Source organism: Macaca thibetana, chromosome 2, assembly GCF_024542745.1.
Source record: "Macaca thibetana thibetana isolate TM-01 chromosome 2, ASM2454274v1, whole genome shotgun sequence".
NCBI classification, from domain to species: Eukaryota; Metazoa; Chordata; class Mammalia; order Primates; family Cercopithecidae; genus Macaca; species Macaca thibetana.
In genome coordinates, this window is record NC_065579.1 from 110,385,585 (window position 1) to 110,409,134 (window position 23,550).

General features: G+C 36.8%; 1 protein-coding gene across 14 annotated transcripts in view; it reads right to left on the reverse strand.

The window, feature by feature from the left end:
• The window catches only part of ERC2 (ELKS/RAB6-interacting/CAST family member 2), a 981,570-nt gene that overhangs the window by 491,290 nt on the left and 466,730 nt on the right, over nucleotides 1-23,550 (reverse strand). For 10 of the 14 annotated variants that reach the window (XM_050778490.1, XM_050778488.1, XM_050778494.1 and 7 more), the window contains 4 exons: nucleotides 19,962-20,099; nucleotides 11,567-11,707; nucleotides 8,296-8,436; nucleotides 4,211-4,246 (listed from right to left, as the gene is read on the reverse strand). In XM_050778490.1, coding sequence (XP_050634447.1) covers nucleotides 4,211-4,246; nucleotides 8,296-8,436; nucleotides 11,567-11,707; nucleotides 19,962-20,099 — 456 coding nt within the window. The remainder of the gene's footprint in view (nucleotides 1-4,210; nucleotides 4,247-8,295; nucleotides 8,437-11,566; nucleotides 11,708-19,961; nucleotides 20,100-23,550) is intronic. The other 4 variants (XM_050778492.1, XM_050778496.1, XM_050778495.1 and 1 more) reach the window with 1 other exon arrangement.

Below are 23,550 nucleotides of genomic sequence, written 5' to 3' on the forward strand. Positions count from 1 at the left end.
GTCTCAAATGTGCCCTGGCCAACAGCAAGGTTGTGCCCAGTGCCTACAAATCAGTCATTTGCCTTGTACCAACAAGGGTATTCTATGAAGCACTAAACTGAGGGACCCAGAAGGTCTGGAGATTTATTAAAATTTTTTGAAAGACTCCTGATACCATCTCTGCCTAAAATGACCACAAGGGCTACAGCAAAGAAGGTATTTGAGACTGATGAAACACATATTATTTGTTTAGAATTAAGAATCAAGGGAAGAAAAAGAACTGAAGATAACCTGCACAGTGTTTACAATAATAAGACAAAACTCCGGGAGTAGAATGATAGTTAAGCTGCAGAAAGGTTATAAGAAAAATAATGATATCAAGGCAAAATTTTAGGTTCCTAAGAAATGTCATTAGATATCACTTTGTGCAATAGAGTGACTAAAGTAAAAGGAGATAAAAAGTAAAAGGTTCCTTTCTACTCTAGAAATAATAATACTTGCAGGAGCACTTAAAAGTTTAATCCTTGTTCACTCTAATGTAGTGTAGACTGTCAGACATAGAATTGACTATAAAAGTATCTTATTTAACAAAAAACAACTATACTATAGTTCACCAAAAATTTGTTAGGTGGCCATATAGAAAATAAACATACAAGAATAAAAGAAATTTCCTAGCTATCAATAACTGATTAGAAAATAAAATAATAAATATATCATTCACAATAGCAACCTAAAAATTAAATATATATAGATATGCTTAAGACTATCTTTAAGAAGAAATATCATGGATCTGTAACAGGAAAATATTAAAATTTCACTGTAAAAAAACCACTGGAATAAATACAAGTTGGATCATGTTTATGAATGGAAAAAAATAATATTGGGAACATATCAATAATTCTAAAATTATTTTATAGATTAAATATAATTAAAATCAACAATTTTGCATTTTAATTGACAAAGTAATCCTAAAATTTACTTGGAATGATAGACAATTAAAGGCTAAAAACTTCAAACAAAATAAGACAAAATGAAAAGCAGAAAGAATTAAGGTGTAATTTGTTTTACTAGATATTTAAAAATATAATAAAGACACAATAGTTAAAATGTTGACCCAACAAATTAGAGACATCGATAAAACTGAACAGATGCTTAGAAACTAAGACATTCACCCAAATGAGAACATCATATTCAATAAAATAGTAACAAGATCAGTGGACAAAGAGAGAACTGTTTGATACATGGTGCTGGATAATCAGTTGATAATTTAGAAAAATATAATTAGAACCTCACCTCTCAACATAAATAAAAATAAACTAAAGATGGATAAAGGGCTTAACTTGATATAAAAAGCAACATTAAAACATTTTAAATATAGGTAAGTGAAATCAGAGAATACTTTCCAGAATAAAGGCAGTGAGGAAAGCCTAAAGAAAAGTGCAGGTCAATAACCTAAAAATTGTTCTCTATATACATAAAAAAAATTTAAGCTAAATAAAACTGTCACAAATCTGGCAAAAATTCTATATAAAACACAGAATAACTCATATAAACTAATGAACAAAACAGTAAGCTCAAAAGCAAGTGCTCAACTGATTTAAACTGTTTACATAAGAAAAAATACAAAAAGCTAATAAATGTACTGAAAAACCTCAACTTCAGTAGCAATTAAAGAAAGAAAAGTTAAAAAGGAAAAAATTTTCCACCTAAGCATGTGTCAAAGTTATGTACAATGCCAATTCTCAATGTTGGCCAGGGTGCGGCAGAAAGGCCATCTTTAATCAGTGCTGGAAGAAGCATGCTTTGGTAGAATTCCTCGGAAACTCAACATAGTAGGAACTATTGGGATCTTTACAAATCACTGGCGCAGGAAGGAGGCAGGCACAGTGGCACATGTTTGTAGTCTCAGCAACTCCAGAGGCTGAGGCAGGAGGATCCCTTGAGCCCAGGAGTTTGAGACCAGTCTGGGCAACATAGTGAGACCTCGTCTTAAGTTAAAAAAAAAAAAAAAAAAAAAAAAAAAAAAAAAGATGTTGGGGGAAGAAATTACCAACATTAGGGGAAAAAGCAAATAGAGTAGAATAGTATACAATCATTAAAATAGTATTTTGGAGGAATAGTTCATTATATGAGAAAATTCTAATAATGTAAAAAAATATATATAAACCTAAATAAACACTTTGAAGTAGAGTGTTAGATAAGGAAAAGAAAAAGGAACACGAGAGAGAGAAGGAAAGAAGGAGTAAAGGGAAGGAGAAGGCAAGAGGAGAGAGGAAAGAAGAAAAGAAAAAGAAAAAGAACAGCAACAACAAAAATATGTCTAGGTGGAGAACAATCCAAATGTTCCAGCAATTATTTCTGTGCCGTGAGATGTCCTATTTTTTAATTTTCCTCTATAGCCTTCCATATGTTTGCAAATTCTCAACTGTGACCATATATTATTTTTATAACTAAGAAAAACATAGTCATTTTTAAAAGACAATTAAGGGTAGAAAATCCATCATGCTGCATCCCTATCAGTCCAAAAAAGAATTCGACACCGAGACAGGGGGAGTTAAAATAATGAGAGTTTGGCTATATTCCCGGGATGCCAAACCAATGGGTTAGTTTAATTAACTTGAGGAGAAAAGTCAGTCAATGACTTTTGAATTAGTCACTGAAAAGACTGAAAAGTTCACAGTGGCATATTAGAGACGCACCACTGGGGTGAAGTGAAGTAAAAGTTGATGATGCCATGTCACTGATATTTCTAGAAATGGTCTAAAAGCTAACTAAGAGTTATTTCTTTGGTCCTCCCTATCCTGACAGGGAGAGTGAACTCCTAGCATGGTCCTGCTATATTTTTGCTGCTGCAGAAACAAGGTTCTCCCCATCTGTCCTGCACACACCCAAAACATGACATTCTTTGGTTTTCTTCCTGTTCCTAACTAGTAAGTATGAAACAACTGTGGTGGAATTATTTTGCTCATTTTTTAAACAACATTTTTTAAACACTCATTTTTCCCAGAGTGAGTTTTCGAGCTTGAAGATATTCCAACCTTATTTGTCTTTCTTCACATCTCCACTGTCTTGAGCCTGCTTATTAGCACTTATATTCAAACATTAAGGGAAAAGAACTTGAACTGATTATTTTTTGCTTCTCTGCTAAAATCCGCATTTTGAAAAAGAGGTTAACAAAGATGCTCCAGCAGGGTTTTAGGAATTCTGTTTGCAAAAATAAAATGTGTTGTAAAGAATGGAGGGTGGAGGCTGAATCTAACTAAGTACACCTGAACATCTTGCAGCTCAAGCTGTATGTATCCTGAAGCAGTGGCTTAACAAATAAAAAGTTGTTGGTGGAATTGTTTACTTTATCTATATGCTATTCATTTTTTCCATAAGGAGATTTATACATAGGAGGTGATTAGAATGCATGATAGCACAGATCGCATCTGCCAAACGATAAACTCTAGCCACCTTTAAGAAATATTTTCCCAGTAAGCCACTTAAGTTCACAGAACAAAAAAGCTTTTCTTCTTTAATAAGTTAAAAACAAACTGCTTCATCTATTAATAAATGCACACATGTCACTAGGATAAAAAAAATTCGTGGTGGCACCTGGATCATTTTAGAAATATTTTTACTAGTTACCTGTTTTTTCGTTTTTTTTTTTTTTTTTTTTTTTTGTACTCTATTAAGCTATAATCGGAATTGTTACTATCTGTTATTAGGAGATTATATTATGGTTTGTCCTCAGCCAAATGGCATGCTTTTAACTGTTACGAAATCCACAGTAATGTTAGGTATTTACCAATCTCAAAGACCATAGCCCTATTTTTAAATCTAAACCCGTTTTAACTTCTATCACTTGAATAAAACATTGAATTGTTTGCTGTTTTACAAATGTTGTTATCCCTTTCAGCCTAGATATGCTTGTGTTTGAAGGATTTAAGGAAGAGTTCCATAAGCCTAGATCTTCAGCTGACTTCTGTTTTACTACAGTCTTTGGGCTGAGGTTAAGAAGGAGGTAATATCAGAGTTGGCAATATTTTCTTGAGTTATTAATTTTTAAATTTCACATTCATAAGAAATGGCAGTGGCCTCAGCACAGATCATTTCTTTTGACAGAACGGAAACGGGAAGAAACTCATAAATATTTTCAAAACCTCCCCAGTATGGCACACCGTGACTGGTGATCAATGGATCCTCATGCTTTGATATGTTACAGCGGGAACTTTCAGAAATGACTTACTGGGTTGTACATCTGATTGAACAACTGCTCAGCTTGCTACATTGCAAAGTTGGGGAGGCATTGAGGCACAGACAGGGAAAGAAGGAAAGATCCAGAAAAACAGCATTAGCTCAACAAATTCAGTGCATTCGCACAGACGAGTTGGTCATTAAAAAAGAAGAAATTTCAGTTTCTAAACATTCCACAGTGAAAGTGAGATGCTCTAGGGAAATACAAATGTTGACTTTGGCTCCTAAAAAAGAATAGCTGGAATAAGAAATTTAAGGTTTGTGTTACTTTCCCTTTCTCGAGTTAAATAACCCATGAAATAAAGAAAGCTGTCCACTTTTGATGATACATGAAGTGCTGGCCTCCAGCAATGAATCAGAAGAAGTACTTTTGGCCAAGTCTGCAATTTATTACCTGAACTTCAAAGATGGTAATAATAAAAGATTAATTAAATCTTATCATTGAATTTATAGCTCTTCTTTTATATTAACACAAGCCTGAATTTTCTATTCAGTCTATCTTCAGAAAAATACAGATTAGCAAACAGCAGGTTAGCAACAGCAAAATATCAGTAAGACTTTATCGGATTAACTTAAACGGGAAAAGAAAAAAATTTAAATCAGCAGGACCAAAATACAGCATTATCCATTGCCTACTACCAGTTTCTACTGTTGTCTCAGGATTAATAGAAAATATAATTTTCAAAGATATTCTATTGTGTTCCAAGTGCTTTAGAATCTATAATATTTTCTTGTCTATTTTGTGTTGAAGATTTAAATTTTTGTGGATTTAAATATGCTGAATATTATTTTAAATAGCATTCTCAAGTTATATTTTCTAAATACCTGCACTATTTATCTGGGGCTCAATGTCAACGTGTAGAAGGTGAAATATTGTAGAAACTATTACTTTGCTTCAAGCTAAGACACACTTTTTAAGAGCCTCAATTACTTTTTCCTTCAACTTGAATGAAGTAAAAGACAATGTTATCATGGTTTAAAGAAACTCCCTCCTCAAGTATAATATCAATTGAAAAATTACTAAAAAGCATAAATCATATTTTGAATTGCCATTGCTTCTCAACTGATTTCTAGTCACATAGGCTAAGTTTACTCCCCCATTTTGAACCTCAAATACTCTTTTGAAAGACAAAATGATCCATACGTCAATTATCAGTCTCTTCTCAACTCTTGGGTATCTATTTAAGATTGATGAATGCACTTAATTATAAAGCACACTCATAATTTGCAATTATGCATTATTTGGTTAGTATCATTTTGTCAGCCTCACTAATATCAGTAACAACTTCCTCAGACATGAACATTTATAAATAGTGGGATGGAATGTATAAGGGAGTTCCTTTTCTGCCTATAAGCATTTGTCATCATGAAGTATTTGAAGGCATCTTAAATTAACACAGTATCATAAAGGGTTAAAGTAATTATGTGTGTGAATGTTCTCCACAGACTTTTATGTAAAACCTCCCTTTACCAATGTCAAGCATTGTTTATAAGACAAAAATAAGTTTAAATCACTATTTGGATTTCATTGCCACTGGCAGACAAGGTTTCTGTTCAACGACACACATCTACAATATCGTGTAGATTTTATGGGAAAAATACCTGGACACTCACAAACCTTGAGCAAAATTCCACTGGGAATTTTTGGTGTATTTATGACATAATAAAACTATTATGTTTTCAGCTTTCATTTAGTAAACCTTTACATTTTATTCACAAGTCACGTACCCTTTTATTTAAAAAGAGGCCCAGACACACTTAAGCTTTTATAGCTGCTTATTTTTCCATGAGTAAATGATGTGTTTATATGTATATTCACATACTGTTGGCTTATATTTTCAAATATTTCATGTAGATCTCAATTTTTTTAAGGTGATGGGTAGTTGAGGTTTTTACGGAACTATTTATTAGCAGAAATTAAAGACTACTGAAAAAATATTTTAAACTTTTGAATTTAGTTAATGCTAGACAGCCAAAAATAACAAAATAGCATCTGCAGGTTAGACATAAATATATTTAAATTATAACTACCTTATTTAAACTCACTACACTATGCACTTAGGAGACAGTATAAGTAAAGATTATGTATATACTTAGAAATGAGTTATCTTTTCATAAATGAAATAGGTCCTTTACAGCAAGACAACCATATTTGTTACCTTAATTCTAGTGACTTGGTAGAATGTTAAAATACTGTCAGGAATAATGCTAAAATGTTTACAGGATTTGGTCTGTGAATTTCAGTATGTGGTGTCTACCTGTGAGTCAAAGGAAACCACACACTCTGAGTGATCACAGGGGCAAACCACAGCTATGTTGAAAGAAACTATATTGAATTGCATAAATGTTGATTGATTAAACTAGTCAAGTCATTACATGAAAACTAAAAGCATCAGTATGTGAATCTCTTCCTTTTAATTACTAGTGGATTTCAAATTCCCATAGATGATTTACACTAAAAAGGAGGGCGCCGAACATGTACCTATAGAAATAATAAATGGGGTCCCCTGATCTCCATAACAACGGCTCATCAGAGTAGGTGGAGGACATCTTTCATGCCCAGGTCTATTTGAGGCCATCTTTCTTCGAGACTCAGCACACTGTGACTAAAGTAAAATAGTGCAGAGGATGGTCATAAGGAGCCAGTGAATTTCTCTCTCTCACAAAGCTAGCTTAGAGCCTGCCTTATGATCATAAAATTTTTTTAAATGAAAAATATTTTTCATAAGTTCATCCCTTAATATGCATATCATAGATAACATTTTGTAGAGCACATTTATATAGATCAAGAATGTATGTCATATACCCAATACATCACATCCAAGTCATTCTCCATTTAAACACCCTCAAATGGGCAATTTAAATTCTTTTATTTATTGTTCAAGATTTCTGCTTAACTAAATATTGCTTGAAGTAAGTGAGATGATGAGTGGATTGGGAAACAGATTTTTGCAATATAGAGATTTTCTTGCTGTTTTGTTATTAAAGGATTTGATCTGTGTATTTATCTTTTTCTGTATTAGCAAGTAGACTTTCGTAGTGTGAAATTTCTCATGACAGTTTCCTAATTATCTCTGTAAAGTGAGTACCATATAGTAACATTTCAGTTATATATTGCATCATACAAAATAGTATATTACATTTTAAGATACCCAGAGTAATTCCTTCACAGATATGCGATTCCTTCACATCCTTGACCATCCATGTCATATATTTTCATAACTTTAGCCGATAAATCCCCATCCCGGTGTGCTATGAATTATACATAGTCAAATTTTATTATATACTTTGTTTGATTGTTTAGATTCTTATCATCCCTTTTGAATAAGTTTATGAGTTGTCAAAGGGAAACAAAATGCTTAAACTCATAATGTTATGAGTTTTATGTGAACAATGAGTGCAGACATACCAAACAACACAGGGAAAAAGTCAAAGTAACAACGCATGACTGGAAATGCACTCCACAAAAATGTCTGGGTCAGAGAAAACATGTTAATGCCACCATGTAAATATCCTATTTCTTTTCCAAAGCCTTCTATCTACAATAAGCTTTCTTAGAGAGTAAGGTCATTTTGGTCAAAAATAAATAGTCATTCTACAGAGATGCCAGGGACTTGACAATTTTGGTGAACTTCTAGAAATTTAACAATGTCAGAAAAGCTTTTGCCAAGTTCTAATACAAAAAAAATGACCTACATCTGAAAGTAGCAAAAGTTTATTAACATCTAATGTGGCTTCCGGATTCTGTGACTTGTTGAAAACATTTCTGTTTTTCTTTGTTGATAGCTGAGATTTGCCCAGAGAGTAATGGCTGGTTTTTATAATATTTTTAACTTCTGCTACTATTTTCACCTATTTTTCAAGTTTTTCTTAAACAGGAAACCTAAGATAATTTTTCAGGTTCACAGACAGATTTGATAGACTTCTTAGCAATAAAGTTAAGAGTATTTAATTAATTCTTTTATCAGCAGACAGCAACAGATAAGGGGTTTGTTTCTTTTTAAAAATGTCTCTTCCTGTTCCATTTTATAAATTCATTTTTAAATGAGCATGATTTTTTTCTCAGACTTCACTTACCTTTTTTAACTGTGCTTCCAATTTGCTACATTCCTCTTTCTTTTGTTCGATGGCTATTTCTAGAGACTTTAATTTGGAATCCCTTTTCAGCCCTGCAGAGGCTAATGAAGATGCATGTTCTTTGAGGTCAATTAAACTAGACTGAAAGAGAAAGAATGTGAGTGAGTAAAACACTGAAATTTCTACTAGCAATGCCTTCAATTTGAACACATTGATTCTATACATAGCAATAAAGTATGCAGTAGACAGAAAGGGTAAATATAATCTTACTAAGGTAACAATAGTCAGCTTTGGTCAGGAAATTAAAGTTGGCCAGCTTACAGAATGAGTAGGATCTAATTGCCGTAGAATCAAATGTGACCAAATGGTGTGGTCAGTAAATGCATGTTTCATGTCTCAAAGTCATGCTAATGATGTAAGTCCCAAGGTGGTCTTTACATGTCATAGCAAAACAGACACCCTGAACCTTCCATTTACATTTATTGCTGTCAGACTATGCAGACTCTGAGACAAATATGAAAGAAAATACTGACTTTAATGCTTCCGCTCCCAAGTGCAAGTCAAACATAAAAGAAGCCTCCTATTACGTTTTTATCAAATCCCATCTCTTTAACAGAGAAACGATCAATGGTTTTACAATCATCTTCTGGAAAATCAAACATAAAATTATTTTAAAATTTAGAGTAAACTTTATGTTCACGTCCTTTGCAATCTAGATTTGACAGATGTGATGAACCTTTCCAACTCAGACGTGGGGTTACCTAAATTGTTCCAGTCACTAAGCATGTCCAGAAACCAACAGGTTCCACATATAGTCTGAATTCCAAAAACTAAAGAAATAAATACTTGCATATATCACTGAACGTGACTTTGCAACCTAAAAGAGCAATGTTTGTCATTGAATAAGAAATAGCAACATCTAACTATGTGACTGAGATGTACAGGTTTTACCCCAAAACAGACTCCACGCATTTCCTTCTTACTCATTTGCATCACCTAGGAAGACACTAAGGACACAATGGTCTCTCTGTAAACGATGTCGGCTAATAATTTATGCTGGGTGGCTTCATTGGCACTGGAATGACCTTTATGATAAAAGTCACCATCATCCAGCAAGGTGCTTCTAAAACCCTCTGAGGAACAGGTGAGCCATTCTCATTTTTCACATCAGGAAACAGAGTCTTACAACAGCTGAGCATCTTGTCAAAGGTCTCTTAGCTAGTAAAGGCAGATATAGGTCTCAAACCCAGGTCTACAATTCCAATTTCAATGTCCTTTGTTATATAATTCCCACAGAAATAAGAAAGGACATTATAATCCAGTCACTTTGTCATGGTGAAGACTATCATCACTCCAATTAAATCATAAGCTCCCTGCTAACGGCAACTGCATATTGTTTTCCTTTATAAATTTTAAATTGCCGGATGCAATAGCCAGTTTTAATCAACTTGGCTAGGCTCTAGTCCCCAGTTATTAATCTAGGAGTTGCTAATAGAAGGCATTTTGTAGACATGACTAAAATCTACCATCAGTTGACTTTAAGTAAAGGAGATTATCCTCAGTATTCTGTGTGGGCCTGATCCCATCAATTGAAAGGCCTATGAGCAGAATTCAGGTTTCCCTGGGGAAGAACAAATTCCACCTATTGATTGCAGCATCAGCTTCTGAGACCTTCCAGTCTGCTTTTGCTGATGGCCTGTTCTGTGAATTTTGAATTCGCCTAGCCTCTGTAACTGTGTAAGCCAATTCCTTATGAGAAAGTTCTTAATCTGTAGAAAATGTTTAACGTGGTTCTGTTTTTCTGGCAGAACCCTGACTGACACGCCCAGCCCAGTGCCAAGCACATCATGCAGAAACAACAAATGTTTACCAAAATGTCTATCTGAAAGTCATACAACGTTGGCATTATTTACAAAACTACTTTCACTTACAGCTTATGCTCCACCACGTCATCAAGATCTCTTTCCATTAGAAATATATACATTGATTTTAAGGTGCAAGCCCACAAATAACACCCGCAACTGGAGAAGAATATGCTATAAACAAAGTCAAAGCTTTCCTATCTTCTGTCGCATACAAACTAAGGCATCACAGATCCTCCTACTCAGAAGCAGCAGTGGAAGCTAGGAAGAGAACTCCATTCTTTATTTTCATAACAAAGAAATAAGCTCCTTTCTAAAAAATAAGTAGGTTTAAATTTTAGGAAATATAGATTTTATTTCTGGGTTTCCTCGAAACTCCTCTTACTCATCCATTATTTTCCTTCTTCATCTACATCCCTAATTTATTCAGGACTTTAATTTGTGTGGAATTATCAGTACCCTATGAGTGAGGAAATACTGCGGAGCTGGGAGATAGACAACTGTGCTGCGGTACCGTCCTGCAGGGTGAAAGGTCTATGATAGCTCTAAAGAAGATGGACAGTTACAAGAGACAAAAGTAAGTGTGAAGGGGCCAATTGCAGGCAATCTCCACATATCTCAGAGTTATGAGGATTAAATAAAATAATGTGTAATTACTGCTTCTCATACTTCTCCACCAAACTATCCCCAAGAAAACTGAGAGGGTTATAGGGATTGCTTGAAGAATGGAGGAATAGCCCAAAGCACCCTCTTCATAAGCCCCAAGCAAGAATTTCTTTAAAGTGTAAGATGTTACTTTAAAAATACAGGTAGCACTTATATTCTGTATTCATGTTTGCTATGGCATAAAAAAAAATACAGCTCTAAATTATTTACTATAATGTAAAAATAATATGCCAGAAGAGCAGCCACATTTAAGCTCTACCTTGGGGTCCAGCATGGTACCACATCTCCTAACCTGAGGGAATTGGGTGGTTCCCTTTGAAAAGTACAAATGAATGTAAAGCACTTGACACAAGGAATAGTACATAGCAGACACTCTAATAAAATAGAGACATTATTATTAAAATCATCGCTGCTGTTGTTATCTCAAGCAAGGGATCGTGGGCCTGTGAAAAATATAGAATCCTTTAAGCCATGCAAATGTGGTAAGACATAAATAAAAGTTTCAAGGAGCTACATTGTATATAGTTAGCAGAGCAGAGAAGACAGGCATAGGGCATCACAGATGAAGGAAGTTACAAAAAAAAAAAATTCCTTTAAATTCAGGCAGCTTTACAAAAGCAAAGTTACCACATTCCCCAAGCCTTAATATAGTGCCTCCAACTAACTCTCTAGTCTCTTGCAGCTGCACCGAATATGGGTTCATGAGGACTATCAATGTGGTTCATTTGTTTTTCCAGACTCACCTCTTTCTCAGTGAGTTCAGCCTGTAAAGCATTGACCTTCTCTTTCAGGTCTTTGTTCTCTTTTCGGAAGGATTCTATCTCTTCTAGTCTTTCCCGATCATCTCTTTCTCGCTGTTCTTTCAAGCGCTCAATTATTCTCTCCTGTAAGGCAATTAACAAAAAAGAAGAGGTGAGAACCCATCAGTGTATATGCCAAAGCATACTGCAAAAGAAAACAAGAGGCAGTACATCCAAGAAATGCTCTACAGGAATCAACACACACAAGAAACTCAAAATCGGATTCATGGGGATAGGCTGTGCATAATAGCACTTGGGAAGGACAACCAATACAGCTTTTGACTTGTTAATAGAAGTTAACATCACAGGGCTGCAAAGGAACTTAATGTTCAAGTTCTGTGGCTGCTCTTGGTTCATGGTAGTATCCAGCAAATTTCTAGAGCAGCTCTAGAAGAGGGAGCTTCAGACACCAAGACTCCAGACCTGACACAGCCTCGCACAGGAAAGGAGAAGCAGAACATGCCTCTTGGCTCAGCCCTCTTTGCTTAGCCTCTTCATTTGGCATCCAAGAGCCTTCATTGGTTTCTGAAGACTGTTCTCTGGCTGGATGGGAATGAAGCGTGGCAGGACCCAAACCCTCCAGGACTTAGAGCTGGGACTCATTGTGAGAACTTGAAACAAAGAATCAGCCCATTGTGTATGTGATTTTCTAGTGTGTCTGAGGATGTTTACTTCTCTGTTTTGTCAATGGTTTCTTGATAGTCAGTAGAGACTCCAAACCACTGGCTGAGTTTGAACAAAGTTCAGCAGCAGCTTTATTTTATTGAGGGCTTACTACATGCTAGGCACTGTGATGCGCTCTCCTCATCAGTCCTCATCACAAGCGTAAGGGCAGATCCAGTGCTCTTGGTGACAGCGTAGAGGTGAGGAAACCCAGAGCTCCGAGACGCAAGGTGGCCCAGGTCATAAACAGAAGGCCTCCCACATCCTGGGCTCTCGGACTGTCAGCCACATCCATGAGACCACACTGCCACAAACATACACCTGGAGCCATTCAGGGAGGTCTGCCTTTGACTTTCACACTGAAATGAAAACGCTGCTTTGTAGACTTCTTTTCCAAAAATAGGAAACCTGCCTGATATCAAAGTAAGAAACTTACACACACACACACACACACGCACATGAAAATTCCATCTGCGTAAAGCTTGAGTTATATTTCTGAAATCAGTTTGAAATTATCCAACACATATCTAAACTTCCTCTTGAATGGTCATGTTAAAAAATACTGGTGCAACAACTGTAACTGTGGCCAAGGATCCTGATATTATCTTTTATATTCTTATAATAATTGCATAGCACAAGACAATGCCTGATAAATAAGACAACTGTAAAATAGTATTTAATGCAGAGGGAAGTTAGTTTGAACACTTCTCCTATGATTTAAGATCCCCTGAGGAAGCAACTGTTCTACCCCACTGACAATAATTTATGTATCTAATGCTTTCGGCGGAGGAGGTACCATTACTGTTTTCCAATTACTTAAAAACACTTTAAATGAAATATATTATTATAATAGAGGAGGCAGAAATATAATAAATGAATCAATTAATTGCCTATATTTGCTTCTTCTTGATCCCAGACCTAGTTTACCTACCCGTGACAATGGTGAGTGGATGACTATGTGATCCACAAGAGAAGGAAATGGCCACAGTACGTGGTCAGTCTCTCAAGAGTTTTCAATGATTTCAGCAACTGAGCCTTTGCTGCCTTTTGTCTACACTACAACCAATTACCCAGTCACTTCTCCGTCCCATCACTTCCACTACATGGCTGTTGGAGTGACATTTCTAAAGCTCCAAAATGACCTGTCGCCTCACTATTTGGAAACCTTCCCAGGAATCCCTCTGGCTGGACCACGTGGCACTTATTCCCACTCAGCAGCCTTCACATGGTTTCACCGCATGATCATCCTCCCAGCCCTACTTTCAAGAGGGCAGCACTAAAATCCTTTGAGTCTTTTTGACCCACAGCTGGGCGAATCATCTGGCATACAACAAGCAATTAAAAGAGTTGAAGGAAGGAAGGAGAACTCAAATGAGGGATCATCTTGGCTTCAAAGAAAAGGTAATAAAATTAAGCAGGCATGTTAACAGCCAGAAGGTGTCAGAATTGTTTGGAAAGTAGGTCGATTTGCTCTAATCACTTGTACTATTGACTGGGCATTGATGACAAAAAAAATCAACAAGCACTATAATGTTTTTAAGTGTTATTGATGATTCAATACTACAAAATATTTCTCCGTCAATCACAAAACCAATTTAACTGTCAGCCGCGCAGGGCCAGATGTCAAAAACATGTGTTAAAAGGCCCTAATATGCCATGATGTACTTGATTAACAACTAACTTGCAGAAATTCCAACAATGTGTTCTTGTTTTAGTCTTATTTGCATTGGCAAGCATTCCTTGTGCACGCATCTGGCTCTGCACAGGTTTAATCTATTTGTGCTTTATCACAGGGTGGGAACTAAATTACAGCGGCCTCCAGCTCCACTATCTGGCTTTCTCCACTGCTTATCTGCTATGTGGCTACAGCAAGGCTTGGCGAGACCAGCTTTAGAAATACAGTGGGTTCCGTCTCTTGAGCTTCTGTGTGTCAATCCTAGAACCAAGTCATATTCAATCTTAACTCACGGAGAGGCATTATTCTTTGCACTCTGTATAGTTGAATAAATTCCTGGAAATTAAAAGGAATAACATACTCCCTAGGATGCCATAATCCAGGGGAAATGGTGAATACTGCCTGATAGATTCTTTTCATCAGCCAAAAGACAGCGAATAATTAAATGTACTTAAAAATCCATGAGTTTTTATTAATCATTTTGTTTCACAGCATGCCTTGTTACAGAGGGATCTGTGCAATTAAATGTGGATAAAAATGGGACTTGTGAGCAAAACTCCACTTAAAGGAGATTGTGATGTTGCCAAAAGCACAAAGATCTTTGAGTTTTAGTCTTATTCTATCACCTGTGAGCTAGGTGGCCTTGGTATAGTCCAGAGGAGGCAGCAAAGTCTCAACCAACGACCAGCTTAGACAGGGTGGAAACGGCTTCCAGGAGCGGTGGGTTGAGAAGTTAGCATGTGCCATGATTAATTAGCGATGTCTTCCTAGGCCCAGAAATGGGGGATGATGCTGTACATGTCAATATTTTTATTTCCGGGCAAGTCATTTCACCTCATTGAACCCATTTCCCATCTTAAAATGGAAGAGCATAGACTTAGTGTTTCTCAAAATGTAGCCTTCTGACCACTTGGATCAGAACCCTTCAGTATGTTTACAAATCAGAGGTTCCTGGGCTCCACAGCAGAGCAGCTGAATCAGAATCTCTAGGAAATAGGACCCAGGAAACTGTATTTTAAGAAACCTCCTAGATGATAAGATTATTTGGATACACACAAAGGTTTGATGCATACTGGAATACTCAAAATAAATCTTCTATTCTTTGTCCTAAGATAGAGAACCTTGCCAGTTCCTATTCAATGGTTTTATCTGTACTTTTCAAATACACTAGGCATTTTGATTTTGGCACCTTTAAAAAATTCCCTCCACATCCATTGCTCTATGTTTGCTTTTATTCTTCATTGCTATGAAAAGTTAAAAAACAGATGCAAACAGAATTTGGAAATAAATAGCTCACAAAGCCAGTATGCAGAGCTCTTTTGTTTGACTTGAGCATCATAATTTTTAAAAATCTGAACTTGAATGTTTTGAAATAGACCAGGGACCTGCAGCTTACCATAGTCACCAGTAGTCCCTACTACACTTCAGCAAAGCCACATCCCTCATTTTTGTTCCCTCCCTGGCCCTTCTAATCATCTAAGTTCTCAACTCCTTATCTATGGTCCAATTCAGATGCCATGAGCCTGAGATTGCAGATCGGCAAACTTAATAATTCATTGTCAAGGGAGTTCCAGGACAGCATGAAACTTAGAGGTCAGCTAATAAAAATGTGTATTTTGAAGATGAGGTACTGAGACCCTGAGAGAAGAGGCTTGCCCAGGTGATGTAACTATCAAGCAGTGAAGACAGTCCAAGGGAGCCATGCTCCCACAGACCTCAGATTCCTTCCCAGACACCCCCTCAGTCTCAAAGGAAGTACTTAAATAAAGGGAGTAGTTTCAGATTTGGGAATTACTTTGGGATTTAAGCTAGAATAAATCAAATCTTAATAAGGTCCAGAAAAAAATAATAAAATCCTGCCAAGAATTCATGACATGAAAAATTATATGGTATATGTTTACTTCTGTGATTTTTAAGAAAGAAATCAAGAGGTAGAAATGGGATGATATCATACAACCCAAAATTTGCTAATGAACACATAAGCATTAATAGTTTTTGAACAAACATCCCCTCATTCCAATTTTACAAATAAAACTACTACAGAGAGCTCTGGAAATAAATTATTAAAAGATGAAAAGAGAGTATCTTTCCCCCAAAAGTCATCTTATTAAATATTCTTGTAAGTTTTCAAGTAAAACCTTATAATTCTTATACTTTAATCCTGAAGTTATAATCTTTCAATGTTTTAAATTGTTACAGGATTTATAAGTTTATTAACCAGCAACTGTTTCTCCTCCATGGATTTTTTGAGCAAAATTAATTTGGAAATACATACTAAATATGATGTCAAATAAGGTAACTCAGTGTCAAACTCTACATTTTTTTCTTACAAAAGCCTCATTTTAGTTGTTTGCTATATTTTATTTACATTCTGGGATAGGTGTGCATGACGTGTAGGCTTGTTACATAGGTAAATGTGTGTAATGGTGGTTTGCTGCACCTATCAACCCATAACCTAGCTATTAAGCCCAGCATGCATTAGCTATTTTTCCTAACACTCTCTCTCCCTCCCACCCCTCCCAACAGGCCCCAGTGTATGTTGTTCCCTTTCCTGTGTCCATGTGTTCGCATTGTTCAGCTCCTACTTATAAGTGAGAACAGGCAGTGTTTGGTTTTCTGTTCCTGCATTAGTTTGCTGAGTTTAATGGCTTCCAGCTCCATCCATGTCCCTGCAAATAACATGATCTCATTCCTTTTCATGGCTGCATAATATTCCATGGTATATATGTACCACATTTTCTTTATTCAGTCTATCATTGATGGACATTTGGGTTTGTTCCATGTTTTTGCTATTGTGAATAGTACTGCAATGAACATAACACACACATGTATCTTTATAATAGAATGATTTATATTCCTTTGGGTATATACCCAGTAATGTTCTTTATTGTTCTAGGCCTTTGAGGAATTGCCACATTGTCTTCCGCAATGGTTGAACTAATTTAGATTCCCACCAACAGCGTAAAAGCATTCCTTTTTCTCCCCAGCCTCGCCAGCATCTGTTGTTTCTTGACTTTTTAATAATTGCTATTATGACTGGTGTGAGATGGTGTCTCACTGTGGTTTTGATTTTCATTTCTCTAATGATCAGTGATGTTGAGCTCTTTTTCACATGTTTGTTGGCTGCATAAATATCCTCTTTTGAGAAGTTTCTGTTCATGTCTTTTGACCACTTTTTAATGGGGTTGTTTGTTTCTGGTAAACTTGTTTAAGTTCTTTGCAGATTCTGGATATTAGACCTTTGTCAGATGGATAGATTGCAAAAATTTTTCTCCCATTCTGTAGGTTATCTGTTCACTCCGATGATAGTCTCTTTTGCTGTGCAAAAGCTCTTGAGTCTAATTAGATCCTAGTTGTCAATTTTTGCTTTTGTTGCAATTGCTTTTGACATTTTCATCATGAAATATTTGCCTATACCTATGTCCTGAACGGTATTGCCTAGATTTTCTTCTAGAGTTTTTATAGTTCTGGGTTTTACATTTAGGACCATGAAGACTAGCTCTAGACTCATGGGTCTTTTTGTAGTTTCATTTTTTTTCTTTTATTTTTTAAATAACTTTTTAATTTAACTCCAAAAATATGCTTACCCATCTTTTTGTAGCTTTCAGGCTTTTATCACAGAGCCTTGGTTCTCAGACTACAGTTTACATCATGATCTGCACTTGCTAAAGTGCAGATTCCCAGGCCCTATGAGGTTCTGATTTGGTAGGTAGAGATGGGGCCTAATAATAGAGACTTTCAACAGAGACTTCCTGGTAATTCTGTAGTAACAGAAGAGAAGCCTTCTTTAGAATACACTGGCTTAGGAAACCCATGGGCATTTGATCTAATTCCCCCATTCATCATATGGGAAATTTGAGGCCCTGAGAGAGAAAATTACTTGACAGGCTCACTCAGTTAATTAATGGCTCCCCAGTTAATTAGTGGCATAGGTGGGACTGGCCCCTAGGTCTCCTTCCAATTACTTCAATACCCCAGAGTTTATAGGCTGTGATAACAGGGAATATAGGAGATAATCTACTACTCTAGTAGGGCATCCCAGAGGAAAACCCTCACAACATCCTATGCATGTATGGACAAATCCTGCAAAGTGCTGTAGAATCAAAAAGGATGAGAAAGACAAAGAAAAAGAACATAATAAAATCTACTCCTACACTTTAAAAGTTAACATTTCTTTTCTTGGTTTCAAGCTAAATTTGAGAATAATGCCAATAACATGGGCCTAAAAACTGTGCCAGCAAAGTCCATGTTCAACCAACAAACAAGCCGTCCCTCCTGAGGATTCCTAGAGAACTGTACCTGCACTGGCTCTTACATTCAGGAAGTGTTGGAGGAGAGGAGCGAGCATATGCAAACTCAACTCCAGGGTCTGATACCTGCGATAGGTGCCCAGAGAATGAATGAACTCATTTAGCCAGAATGAAATGGATGAGAAATCATTTTAAAAGTAAGTAAACATCAGAATGAGCTATTTGCCTAAAGGATTTTATTCATTCATTCTTTTATTCAAATTAATCCCTTTAAATGTAAGTCAGAAAGAAACCCTCAGGATGGCATCCCATCCCCTTCAAAGTAAAAGCCAATTTTTAAAAATCTTGTCTCACAAGGGCCTATGAAATCTGCTGCCCTTCCTCTCCCCCATACCCTTGTACTTGCTCTTCCCTCTGCCAGGACATTCTCCCTCCACAAGGGCTCCTGGCTCACCACTCACTTTCAAGTGTTTCCTTAAATGTCACCTTCTCAGCAAGCTCCTACCTGGCCATTCTACTCCAGCACTCCCTGTACCCCTCCCTGCCTTCTTTTCTTTTATAGAAAATATTACCCTCTGAAATCCTAGGTATGTCACTTATTTATTATCTGTCTCCCCATCACCTCCACTACAGTCTAAACTCTGTTAGAGCCAGGATTTTCACCTATTTTCTTCTCTGCTGCATCCCAGGGCTCAAAAGAGGACTTGTCACATGGTGGCAGCTCACGCAACCAGTATCCACTACTGAGTGAGCATCCCCGATGCAGGTTATGCTGGGCACAGGGAATGGAAAGATAACACACACATAGGATATGTTTCTTGGGTTTGGAGTCTAGCAGAGAAGAGAAATTAAAAACAGATAAATGGATAATTAAGAATGTGACATGAGCTCTGGGGAGTTTATGGTGTTCTTGAGACATAACGGGGATACCTAGGAGGTGTCCCTAAGGAAATGATCAAATAATAATAATAATAGTGATAACATTACATCTCCTATTCTAAACACATTCCATATTTTCCTGCATTTTCTCCTCAGCATAATCCACTGAGGTTGCTATTATTACCCCCTTTTACAAATGAAGAAACTGAGAGGTTAAGTAATTTGTCCACAGTAGAAAGTATCAGACCTAGGATTTGATCCCAGGCAGTCTAGCTCCAAAGTCCACATTCTTGACTACTGCACAATACAACTTCTCATGAAGCTAACCTCTCAGAAGAGGAGGAATTAAATTTGCAGAGAGTGAGGAATATCCTCAGCTGGGGAATAGCATCTACAAAGAGTCTGAGGCAGGAAGGAGTATGGTACACTTGAAAATCTGGAAGCCCCACATAAGTAGGGCACAGAGAACCTGGAAAAAGAGAGATGGGGGATGAGGCTGGAAATGAAAGAAAGAATGAGGGAGGGAGCAGGCACACAGTGTGGGGGCTTGCCAGATCAGATGGGAGACGGGACCCTGGGGGCCAGGTAGAGGACTTCAATTTATCTCACCATAAGAGCAACGGCAAGCTAGTGAAGGTTTTTAAGGAGAGCCAAGGGTGATGTAATCAGATTTGCATTTCAGAAAATGCCCCTGGCTGTAGTGTGCCAAGTCCACTGAAGAGGGCTTGTGTGGGGAGAACAAGGACCAGCTGGGACTAAAGGTAGTGTTAGCAAAAGAAGAAAAGCAGGCACATTTAAATGCATTTGGATTAACTTTCCCCAACTCTGTTTCCCCACATCCTGATTCCCCAGTTTTTGAGTGCATGCTCACCTTCTCTGACAGAGCTTCCTCTAGCGTCGCCAGTGCAGTATCTGTATTACTGGAATCTGTCTGCAAGGACTTCACTCTGTCTTTCAGGTTGGTCAGTTGCTTGTCTTTATCCCTAAGTTGTTCTTGCAAGTTTTCAATCTAAAAATAAAAATCAGTATTTTAGTGCATATTTGATTACATATCCTGGGCCAAAATTCCTGAAGTGGATCTATCAATAAAAAAAGAAGAAAATAAAAAGACCTGAAATGATAGAAATTGTCAGTATTATGAGGTTATGCTTTGAGGTTAGACTAAAGGCCATTTTGATGACATCTTCATTTCTCCATATAGTTCAACTCTCTGTATTTAATGGTGATACAGAGGAGCAGAGCATCTCCCTCCATACAAAGGTAAGCCCTTCTGACACATATGTAAGCACTATTATTTCTTTGTATTTCTATCCCTTTTACCAGCCTTTTAGGTCTCATGTCAATAGGCTTGAACTTGGTACACTGAACTAGGGAAATATTATGCAAGATGAATTCATTGATTAAACAGACATTTCCTGGGGAGCCCATTCTGCACCAAGCACCATATCAGTATATGGCAGATCCCATGTAGCCATTCACTCACTCTTTTATTTCAGTATTAAAGTTTGTGATATGCCAAATGTTGTCAAGTGGCTGTTTCAAAGTAACCACATGAAAAGCCAAGTAGGTTATCACCAGCAGACTGTTAATGGGAAGAACTTGTGATATAAGTCAAATGTAACAAGTACTAAACACTCCATTTGGCAACTAAGTCATGTGCTGGCAACCAACCAGCCACTTTTATCCACTATCTGCAGCCTGAAATAAACACGCCAAATAGTCGATTATAATGCCTGTCCAGGAGCAGCAGCAAGGACTTTCTCCTGGGCATTGAGGACATTATCATTCATGTTTTTATTCTCTGCTTTCAAACCATGTATTTCTTATCTAAGGATTTAAAAAAGCCCCACTATACAAACAATTTATTCGTATTAAGGGTTTTAAAATGACAAGGAAAAAAAGCAGTACAACTCTAAGATAAGTCCATTCAAAATATTTGCATTCTGCACCCAACTTTCTCAGGAAATCATTCCAAAAGTATGTTTCACAATGTACACTCAAACAAATTTTTTGATTACTTGATTCCCTTAGCATGTATCTGGAATGGTAATCCAAATAATAATAGTAACCCCAGTAGTAATGAGGAGGAGGAGATGATTACGACGACAACAGAGGTGGCAGCAGTAGCAGCCTCAAAAATAGCTCTGGATGCAAAGACAATGGCTCTGCTGACCTTCAATCTGGAGGACATGGCCTTAGCTAATTTTTTTCAACCACTACAATGGAAACCCATAAGCTTTGTGGCCTAACAAAGATGGAATTTTTCCTTCTTTCCTTCCTTCCTTCCAGCCTCCTTCCATCCTTCGTTCCATCTTTCCTTCATTTTTTTTTTCTTCTGCCTTGAGATAGACAACTTAGAAACTCAGGTTATAGGTCAAATAATTATTCTTTTTCTTTATCAAAATGTAATGTGTTCCCATCCAGCTGCCACTATGAAAATTCATTGCCACTCCGTGGAAAACACAGCAATTCAGAAGGCATAATCATCTCCAGTCAAAACAAAGGCTTCCTCCCTTCCAGACAAATGTTCACACAAAAGTACGCATGAGTAAGAATATGGATGGTTATATGTTAGAATGATACTGGTTATGTGGAAGAAGCCAGCAGCTGAGAGGACTGACTCTTGGAGAGACTGTATGTTATTACTTTGAATACACCCATGGATACATTTGTGTACACATGTGTACGCAAATCCTTAGCAGTTCTGAGCAAACTAATTAGATCCACTGGCCCACCCTGGGAGACAGTGCCCCGGGCAGAAGAGGAGGACATTAGCCTTGGGGCAGTAGTAGGCAGCAATTTCAAAGGACTTTGGGCATGAGAAATAGAAACCAAAGGAAAAGTGGCCGTGCACTTATGTCACAATCCCTGGGGCCTCCTCATATAACCAAAAAGACTAGGGAGACTGAGGGTCAGGGTCCTACTGGAATGGAGGTAGGGGTTACGAGCTGGAGAAATAGGGATGGTGGAAACTGAGGGTCAGGGTCCTACTGGCATGCAGGTAGGGGTTACAAGCTGGAGAAATAGGGATGGTGGAGACCAGAGACATGCAGGTGGTATATCTCTTTATCTCACATCTAAGAACCCAGCAAAAGAGCCAATGATACTGCAGGCATGACTGACTAACAGAGCTGGAATTAAAGATGCATTTACTGAGCTAGGGATGCACCAATTTAGGAAATGCTGCACAAAGATCACCAAGAATGACTCTTAAGAGAAAAAAATAAGGTACAGAACAGTGTGTAGCATATAATCTCTTGCATAAAATTTGAAACATCTATAAATAGATAAATATATCTGGAAAAAATCACAAGAAATTTTAACTTTTGTGGGGGTAAGGTCTGGGAGGCAGAAGGAAGAGGGAGTTTCTGGTTTTCATCTTTGTACATTTGTGTAGATTTCTGCTTGAATTTTCTAACCATGTGGGTTTTATTATTTGTAAATGTCAATCAGGGTTATCCAGCGGGTAAAACTGTGGGCCATTTTTGGTTTATATTTTTATATAAAAAAAAAATATTGTGCACATGAGTATATAATAATTTAATAAATAACACAAATGCCTACTTAATACTAAATTGTCCAAGTTGCCAGCAGTTACTGATTGTTGATATATTTATTTATTTATTTATTTAATGGGATCTAAATATTTTCCTTTTATTTTAGGTTTGGGGGTACATGTGAAGGTTTGTTATATAAATAAACACGTATCAAGGGGGTTTGTTGTACATAACGTTACATCGCCCAGGCATTAAGCCCAGTACCCAATAGTTATCTTTTCTGCTCCTCTCCCTCCTCCCACTCTCCACCATCAAGTGGACCCCAGTGTCTGTTGTTTCCTTCTTTGTGTTCATAAGTTCTTATCATTTAGCTCCCGCTTATGAGTGAGAACATGTGGTATTTGGTTTTCTGTTCCTGTGTGAGTTTGATAAGGATAATTGCCTCCAGCTCCATCCATGTTCCCGCACAAGACATGATCTCATTTTTTTTTTATGGCTGCATAATATTTCATGGCATATATGTACCACATTTTCTTTATCCATTCTGTCATTAATGGGCATTTAGGCTGATTCCAAGCTTTTGCTATTGTGAACAGTGCTGCAATGAACATTCACATACATGTGTCTTTATGGTAGAATGCTTTATATTCCCCTGGGTGTATACCCAGTAATGAGATATTGGTATAGTTAAACCATGGCCTATTATGCAAGTATTTAAAATCCTGTTTGCATAGCATTGCTAACTAAATGAAAATAGTAGAATCTTTAAAAAGCAGAATGTAAAAGAGTATGGCATTAATTTTGTAAAAAGAAAAATTATTGCATAGAACAAAAATATATATAAGGAATCTACTAAAATGTTTTATTTGGCAATGGGGTGACTAATGATTTTATTTCTCCTCTTCATGCTTTTCTGTATCTGCCAGTGTGTTTTCATTGAGTGTAAATAGAATAAAAAGATAT